The sequence below is a fragment of the Varroa jacobsoni genome, unplaced genomic scaffold (assembly GCF_002532875.2).
Source record: "Varroa jacobsoni isolate VJ856 unplaced genomic scaffold, vjacob_1.0 scaffold_358, whole genome shotgun sequence".
NCBI lineage: Eukaryota > Metazoa > Arthropoda > Arachnida > Mesostigmata > Varroidae > Varroa > Varroa jacobsoni.
The window spans coordinates 530,911-540,609 of record NW_019213260.1 but is presented as its reverse complement, the minus strand read 5'-3'; the positions used below and the strand labels follow the sequence as shown (position 1 = coordinate 540,609).

Genomic DNA, 9,699 nt, shown 5'->3' with positions numbered 1-9,699 from the left:
TGCGTTCTTAGACAAAATTGATAGTGCAAAAAAAAAAAAACAAAATTGATAGATATAGAATTAATTTCATCTTGCGAGCTGCCTATGAAGTTTTCGTTCCCAAATTAGTTTGAAGTGGAACCTTTTGCACAATCACTACCCTGTGCATTTTAACCCCTTATATATGCGTAATTAATTCATTTATCATTACAATGTTTTTTTTTATAGCACATTATTGAAGTTTCCAAGTATATGGCAATAGCCTTCCCTTATACACCGGTACAGGTACGATCGTTTTATTTACTTGATTTATCAAATGTAATGAGCTAAACCAAAAGAGAAATAATAGAGTAATATAAAAGTGACATGAAAACTGAAAGCGTAAGTATCTTATGTAGAAAGTTACAAAGACATCAAAGTTCATTGTGTCATCCCTTGTGAGTGCTGGTCACTTCTTTGACAACCGCGAGTTCTATCTGTCTAAAGTTAAAAAGAAAAACCATACACCATTCGAGTGCCGCAGGATATATACATCCCGACTGTAAACAGATTCCTAGATTGCAATACATGGAAACAAAGAGATAAAATTTGTAGAAATATCTGATTTTTCTAAAGAGTCGGTAAACCTCAAAAAAATTTTACAGGTCCATGTGTTACAGAATCTCCATATATTAGAGGTATTTTTTGTTTTTTTTAGAGAAACTATTTTAGCTAAATACGTTTATGCTTTTGGCTTACTGCGATACCGTTTGAATCTTCTCAAAAGCTTTGTCCCCTACGTTGCTCTACATACAGTATGGTAGACCTAATTAGAAACTTTCGTTTTTAACAGTATGTGAATAAGAACGGATATCTAATGAAATTATAAAATGTAGTTTCCACCGGTCATTTTTATTTATTTTAACCACCATCCAATGCAATTATATTTTCAGTTCAAGATTTAAAACAACCACTAGTCGCCTTTGAAATATTTTTCTTTAATCGATAAATAACTTTTCAAAAGTATTTGTGCGTGCGTCATATAGTACTGATAGACAAACTCGCGACAGTGTCGCTTAAATACGCCGCACATAAAAATTCTAGTAGAATTTAATTTTGACCTGACAGTAGATTGCTAAGAAGTTCTAAAGGTGCAAGAAGGCACCAAAAGCTTCAAAAAAATTAACTTTAGGAACTTATCTGGAGGTCTTCTGGTTTGCATCTCGGAAATCTTCTTCGCATTTTTTAAAAGCTGTATAAAAACTGGCAGTAACGTAGATCATCGATTTTGTACAAAAGCGGGAGTTTTTTCGTCCCGTTGACGTTTCGCCCAGCGCGAAGAGGCCGAATAGAAGCAGATTTTCGCCAAGGTTCAGAAGACGAAGCTTTGTTTTTCCCCATAATGAGTTTGTGGTTTGTTGTTTTTGAAAGAACTGACTTTTGTTTGGTACCAGAAATGAAGATCAGCGGAGGAGGAGCGGACCACTAGGCATATCTAGATAAAAGAAGTCAGTTATATTATGGCTCAGCTGTGGCTTGCCTCTTTATTTTGTAATTTATTGAATTAGAGTTAATCTTGTGGTGAGCGACATGTTTATTTCTTCTGTCGTCACTATATCGACGTGGTCATCAACAGTGTAATAATTTTAACTTCTTTATCGCTACTGCCCGTTTTGAGAACAGTTTTTACACACATCCTATTTTATTTCTCTCTGCGTGTACAACACCTACATTTCCTTTTGTCATCAATGAGCCTACATCGCCCCATATCATCAATTTCCAATAATTGCCTTTTTGTCCAACTTCACTTGTGTTTCCTTTGGATCGCACACAGGTTCGCTTTCGAGCTCCCTGCTTAGATTAATAGTCAATTGCAAAATCCTACTAAACATGTATATATATATATATATATAGAGAGAGAGAGAGAAAGAGAGAGATATAGTATATAATCATATATTAGGTTTAGATAATTTCTTATTTAATAGTGCTTTTAATAGAGCTATCATCATGATTGGTTATTCTGCTTATCATTTTATTAGATCAATAACGATATTGATAATAGATGATGCATTGACTGATAATAAAATCAATGCGTTTACAATGTGTATACGTTTTGTATATTTAGTTAATAGCACAACTCAATGACAGTACTATAACAAGGTCTATTCGTCATCTACGTATAGTGCCGTATTAATTCGTATAACTCGTTTCACTAAAATTTTTACCCCAAAAAGTAAGGGGACGGCGCTAAACCTATTTAAATAATTCTCTGTTATGAAGAAAACGAGTCCCACAATATTTTCACTCCATTTAATAATGTATTTTTCTATCTCTTGGAAGGATAACAAAATGAAACGTCGATAACGGTTATCAATAATAATAATTACTAACTAGTACACATTGACTTCCCTAGTGTCTTTAGTATTTGACTACTAAATTGATTTACTTGCTATATGCGCTATAGTTAGTTCACCGTATTCCCCCGCACACCAGACATGGTTCTACTAATATATCTCATTTGGGTCTTTTTTGTATGTTCTCCAAATAAAAGATATCAATAATAATGGTGAATGACCGCACACGGACACAATATATGCCTATTTCTTGACTTAACCTTTTCCTCTCTCACTATCACAATTAATACATTTGCTACATCTAGCTGAATAGGAGAGAAACGATACTCCTGAAGACCAGAAAGCCAATATGTAGACATCTACCGAATTTTAGATCAGAATTCGAAAAAACTCGATCTGTTGCATGTTGGTATGATACTATCTGCTGCCGTTGTTGTGTTTGAACGAAATATCAACACGGTAATTTTCCGTCTAATCACTATACTTAGTAAGTAATAAATAATTTTCTCTTATATATATATATGTTTACAAGACTAAGTGATAATTCGTCGTAAATATGCTCACGACATTCATTATAATTTGATATAAGGGATAGGTCTATATAGAAGACTTAATTTTGCAATTGCCGCGATCCATGACGACGTATGTCCATACGCTGATTCTCATGGGTGCCATAAACATTGTGAAACATGATCCCTTAGGTTGCGTTTTTCATTTCCTCCATATATGATGATCGCCTTTGTCTTAATCAGCACTTACCCAGTGAGGTTCCAGAGGACAGATCTATAATGTTATGTGCCCATTGTTATCTACTCGCCGCAAGCTTTGGTCTTCCCCTTACGCCAGATCTCTGTGCCGCTATTTCGGTGGTGTTATTAGCGTGATTATAAACAACATACACGCCAGCGTAGGAGACGGGGATTCAAAAACAATAGCAGTGGCCAAAGAGGTGACAACTTAAGGCACTGTACGACTAGGCTGTCATAATGGACACGTTGTATGGCTGTAATTATAGGTATTTAAAGAATAAATATAAGTTAAACGATATACAAGTACAATGGATTGATAAACAACGAAGTTGAAAGCTCTACAACTAATCGGATGGGGCAAATGGGGGAAAGAATACAAGCACTGTAATAATAATAATCGACAACAGATGCATTAGGTGAGCATAATAGCATGATTTTTACATTGTGGTGCTTAGTACCGTCAGAATTATTTTTGTATTATGACTATACTGATACTCGGGATGGTCCCCCTTCATAAATCTGAACATAGGTACGTCAAGGCTAATGATCGTTTCGCTAAAGGACATAACACGGCATGTGTTATGTATAGGCAATAACTAAAAATTATATATGTATATATATATATATCATTCGTTAAGGTGTCTCACAAGTAGCTTGACCGACCCAAAAGACTGTCACTACCAAGATAACGATAGAAATGGCTTCTGTGTGGAGAACAGAACACAAAGGTTTATGCTCCCAGATACGGCGGGACGGAGGCGTAGCTCAGGTCTGATTATGCCGACAGTGCATTTTGGGAATGGTTAACAACCCTATGAGCTGCTTTTCGTTTAAATATCAGCAACAATCGTAGTGAGTAGTGGCAAGAGGAACATGTAGTATTTCGTCGACGCCGCCAAAATCCGAACGTCTCCTGTCAATCACACATGATGGAGGTCTCGAATAAACGAAAACAGTGGTTACGTGGTATTATAGCTGTTGCTAGACTATACCAGTGGTTTTTCATCGAAATCAAACATCGAGGACGACTATAACAGCATCAACAACATTACTAGTTATGACAACAACCAAAACGCTTATAACAATAACGACGACACCACCATCAATGATGGAGACGGTGTCAACAGAAACAGATGAGGGCCCTTCTGAAGCATTAAACTAAACTTCACCTAGTTTGCCCTTTTCGCACTGGTGATGTTGCAACTGCTAGTTACTACATCAATCGGTCATTCCATACCATCGTCATTCTCGTGGCAAATCCACAACTATACCTGTCGAGGCAACACAATAATATAGCTATTTGTAGTATGCTCCTGTATACCTGTCGAACAATAATCACAGGTAAATCTGGATAAATATAGAGTGCGTCTAGTTGAAACAAATACACTTTCTAAACTAATTTACAGATAGCACATTATAATGATAACTGACCGTAGCAAAGCAAAATATTGTCATATGCATAATTATCAAAAGTCACTTGTCTAGTGAACACGAGAGAGATTTTTATGATCTGATAACCCTCTTTGTTGGAGACAATAAGCAGTAGGGCTAAGTTATGAAAAATGGATCGACGCAAGCTTACAAAATTTAGTTCTTCCTAGAGTTAACTATGTTGGTGAGACTGATTAATATGTTTAGCCTTATATTCTACAAACAAACAAGTTCGATAATAACGTTTTTTGATCAGAGTTTGCCAAATTGGTAGCAGTGCGGTATTATTGTAAAATGAATTAGCAACGCGAAGGTTTGAAGCTATGCAAGTTCGTTGTGCCCTAAAACAGCCAAAATGTGACAAATACGAAGTAGAATGGTCTGTCATAGATGTTTCAACAGGAATTTTGAAAATGTATAAGGCGACTGGGTTCATGTATGAGTAAGAAAAAAAACGTGAAAATTTAGATTAGGTAGATCATAAATATATTACATTAACTTCAGCGTCAAATATGATCTAAAATATGTCCCCTTATGCTCCTTATCGGCTTATTATTATTACAACCGTTTTCTTTAAAGTTTGTCTTTCAGATAAACAGCTTAAAAGCTTTGAGCAAGCGAAAGGTTTGAGTACGAAGGTCGAGCGAAATTATATTTAATATAAACTTTTTAAAATGGTGCTGCTACTTGTTCCGTTGTCTGCCAACAGAGTATTTCAGTTTCAACTCTTATTGGTTCGAATAGTTAGGGGGTATTTCTAAAAACAAAGAAAAACGGTAGTTAGTAATCATTATAGCCGAGGACAATCAGTATGTGATCTAAATTCAATCGCTGTCATATTCCGAATACATGGATATTAATTTATGATAATGCCGAAACCCATTTTCAAACTTACATACAATAGAGAAACACGAGTTCTCTGCGTGGTTGTTAAATTGAATTCGACTGTGTATTACACACACAGTTTTGTCCGCCCCGCATTGCCAATAACATTGAGATTTAGTTAGCTCGCTTGACTAATTTTTGTAGAACCATAAAATATATCGGCGTTGTCGGGCGCGATACCTATGCCAATGACCTTGCTCATGGGAATTTATCAAAGACTGTGACCGGTATTTCCTAAGAGTCTAACAAGTCCTTTTCGCTATCAGCACTTTTTGGCGATTATTTATGTATTGAAGCAATTAACCTGTAATCACAATTCTTTCTGGTTGTGCAGGTTCCTCTTCATTTAACGTATAGGGTTTGACTCAGCCTTCACATAAGCTTGCGGAGCCTATCAGGTTATAGGATCTATAGAGGAACTACTACATGCCTCGCACAGATCAGTGTAAGAATTTATCTAAACAAAAAAAACAATCAATGCCCATGTCATCATCACTAGACTCAGTAATCATATGGTTTGCCTCTATACTATCCCTATACGTTTCACCTTGGACTGCGAACAGCACGATGATAATAGTAACGACCAACATATTGATACATACTGATACCAATGATAGACACTATCTGTAAGCGGTGTTATTACATCCAACTAGACCCCATAAGCTCGTAAGCAATAACATTTTTCCTGCTCTCTGTCAGTGTGTGCCTCCTTTTCCTCTCCCACTTCGCGTCTTTATCCCCTTTTGTTATATATATATATAGAACGAAACCAAAGTCCAATGAACAGCTTTGTCAGCTGCATCAGTGGCCGAGTTTCTACAGCTGCCTTGCGCCACCTACCCAAACGAAAAGCTTGCGAACGACCAGTTGCGTACAGAATTACTAGATGGCGCATTGCAACACGTTTTAGCTCAATATCGTTCAGCATTAATGCAGAATTAGATTTAAAAAAAAATCCGTAAACACAATGATTTTATCCCTGCCGTCAAAGAGTGTTTAGCGACAACACTCAATCTTTCGCACTTCTATTACCATCTCGAGCACTAAATGTCGCATTAAAGGTGACCCTGAGGTGATGTTACTAAACGAGATCCTCGCGCCATTTGTCGTTTTTACGATCATTCTCGTCATGGCACTACGCGCAGACAAAGCAACAACCGACCTTCCAGTGGACTAAGGTCTTATTTCCCCTAACACCATTTACTACATACTTTTGTCTTCTTGGAAATATCACTAAACCTCGCCAACGATGGCTAGCCGCTATGTTAGACCTCATTTGTCCACTTTCACTTTGTTGCTGCCGAAGCAAATCATACAGGTTCTGTTGAATTTTTACTTTCGTTATTGTTATAATAATCCTAGAGTTTTCATGATGTAAATAGCACTAAGCAGGGTGCTCCACCTCCCTAAGAGACTGTTGTTGTTGTTGTTGTTGCTGCTGCTGCTGCTGCTGCTGCTGCTGAGGTACCTGCACGACGACAGTCCTCTGCTGTGCAAACCCGGACAAAACTGGAGTATCTGAATGCTCGTTGTGTCTTGAAGGACTGCCTTCCTGCTTCGGTACTTCGTGCATTGACTCTTCAAGAGGTTCAATGGAACCTGTTGGTGCCGGCGTGGAGGTAGCTATATGGTGTACGATGAGGGGAACTGGAGCAGGTAGAGCCGTGCCCGCAGGTGAAGCAGACGTTGAAGAAGGCGGTGCTTGTACAATGACTGTCGGCTGATAGATTAAGCCATTACTTTCCTTGTTAACCAGCACACTGTTATTGTTTAGCGCCGGCAATGCGCTATGGATAATGATGCGGTCTTCTCCATTAGAAGCTGGTGTCCTTTGTTGTACCAGCTGAGGTGGTAGAGGCTGACTGGTCGCTACAAAAAGCGTCTTACCGTCACCGGAATACAGCTGCTGACCGTCATGCGGTAGCTGAAGTGTTCCCAGTGGAGCTACCACAGGTACTGCAGAATTTCGCGTTACTAGCTGTTCTTCCATTACGAGCTCCTGAGGCAGATCAAAATGATGCGCAAGAGACAGGTTTGCAGGAGTCGCTTGAGCAGATAAAGGAGAAGGTTCACGACTTAGACAGTCCGGTGTGGCCATACCCCCGGTATGATGTTGCGGCAACGCATGGTTAACGTGACTGGCTGATACATGGTTCGGGGACGTGGGAGCCGAACGAGTTGAGCCGGCGCTATACGGAGTCCTAAAGCAGGGTAAACCTCTCTGTCGTCTCCGCCGGAAGGCTTGCTCAACCAGCTTGTCTTCCGAGCTTGGATCTATGCGCCAAAATGAACCTTTTCCCGGCTCCTCCTGGGATCTAGCAACCTTCATAAAGTACCGGTTTAGCGAAAGGTTGTGTCGAATAGAATTCTGCCAACCTTTGTCCGCGGTCCGGTAGTAGGGATAATGTTTGGTGATATACGAGTAAATGCCGCTCAGCGTAAGTTGTTTATCTTGAGCGGATGAGATAGCCTGCACAATCAGTTGAGCATAGCTGTATGGAGGCTTCTGTTCTGCATCTGGTCCTGCGCTTCCCGAGGTAGAGGTTCCACTAGGCGTCGACGCGCGTTCAGTTTTTATCGACGGATGAGTTTGCGGCTGTTGTTGTTTGTTATTATTGTGGCTTATAGTTTGAGATCGTGTAACTTCCATCTGTGGTTGTTGAGCTGCTGCAGCTACATTTGCAACAAGATTTCGCTGGTGAAAGCCTGCTGCCAAGCCTGATAGAGAGACCCCCCCACGTGGAGATGTTGGACATGAGTTAGCAGCTGAGATAGTACCACTAGGCGAAGGACATGGGGAGCGCATAAGGTCCTCATGAGGAATGTGAATTTTCAGAGGTTGTAAACGTATAGCCCCACTAGGTAACCCGGGAAATAGCGACGGAACTACTTGAGCTCGTGGACAGTTTGTGCTCGTAAGAGCGAGAGGTTCAACACCTACCGAACCGTGCGAACCGCGTGATACCGGTGAAACTGCCGTTGGTGCGCATCCTTGAAAAGGATCCTGTTTTAGACGTAATGCCAAGGGAAGGGAAATTTCTTTTGTAAGTGTACTTGTAGGAGGCGACGATGGTTCCAGAAGACTCTGGTACATTATTTTAATTGTAGTAGAAGGGAACCGAAGCACACAAGTTCGCGCCAGTTGCAATGGTGGCGCCCCCTTGCGGCAAAATACGCCGTCGACAAACACGCCGTTTTTGCCATTGCACACCATGTAGAAGTGGTCTCCCTCGTGGAACAATTCGATATGTTTACGTGAGATGAATGATGAGTTTGCCATGGAGATGTCCACGTCACCATGTGCTGAATGGCGTCCTATCGTGACTCGAGGCTGCCGGACGACAAAGTCAAACTCGCGACCCTCCAGTCGCGCCAGCGGAGGTCCCCCCTCATCCAGTGTAGTTGACGAAATCCGGGTTCCTGTACCCAAAACACTGTCATGCGTATAAGGTAGGGTGCTAGCCCTCGACGGAGGGCTATTACTCTGGCTATGTTTCACGTCAGCCACAGAAACGATAATTGAATGGTCGGTTGTTGCTGCAGCCGGGGGTACTACCTGAGCCATTAGTGGCTCGCCGACCACCTCACTCATTACTCGCTCTGCCGGGCCTCTTATGGCCCTCAGAAAGGCCACTGTTTAGTATTGTTCCACAAATAGACGTCCACATACAACGACAACAAATACACTAAAGTACAGAAATCCGTTGGAAAACAACGCGCTCATAGACAATATGACACAAAAATTATTCAATTGAAAAAGGTCTGTGTGTCTGTCGATGTGTCTTTGGGTCTTTTGCTCTGTTTGTTATACGCAGGCTGCTGGACTGTGCCTGCTCTACGGTCGAAGTCGCGACTGCAACAGCAGCCGCGGCGCCACACAGCAGCTACTCACACTGCGTGAGCACACGATAAACAACACACCACCGCCATCAGTACCACCATAACCAACTCGGAAAACAAAAATATAACTGAGCGACTAACTCTACGTGGAAGTTTGCAACCGTTATGACGTCTTTCAGGCGGGAAAATTTGAAATCGTCCAAGATACGTAAATGACAGCGCCAAAATGACGGCCATTGCTGCAATAACCGCAGCCAAGCGGTGTGTTTAGTATAGCGAGTATAAAGATATGAGCGGGCGTAAGAGGCGGTCAGACATAAGAACTAATATTTTGAGTGAGAGCACTGACTGGGCTCCCTCCAGCAGTTGTATGGCGAAAGCCATGGCAATGATTAGAACATACCAAAGCTACTATAATAAAGGAACGAGGCAAGCCGCCGCTGACACACCATCTGCTGTCGCTGTCACCATCGTCATCCAAG

General features: G+C 40.7%; 1 protein-coding gene across 1 annotated transcript; it reads right to left on the bottom strand.

Annotated features, from left to right (window-relative positions):
- Positions 1-1,471: 1,471 nt before the first annotated feature.
- On the bottom strand, positions 1,472-9,698 carry LOC111259696 (uncharacterized). The gene has a single exon (XM_022831882.2). It carries the CDS (start codon positions 8,967-8,969, stop codon positions 6,762-6,764), a length of 2,208 nt encoding a protein of 735 aa, XP_022687617.1. The 5' UTR covers positions 8,970-9,698; the 3' UTR covers positions 1,472-6,761.
- Between the last annotated feature and the right edge of the window lies 1 nt (position 9,699).

What these genes read in the sequence shown, in the direction of transcription:
- LOC111259696 (XM_022831882.2), bottom strand. Translation starts at nt 8,969, where the DNA reads ATGAGTGAGGTGGTCGGCGAGCCACTAATGGCTCAGGTAGTACCCCCG.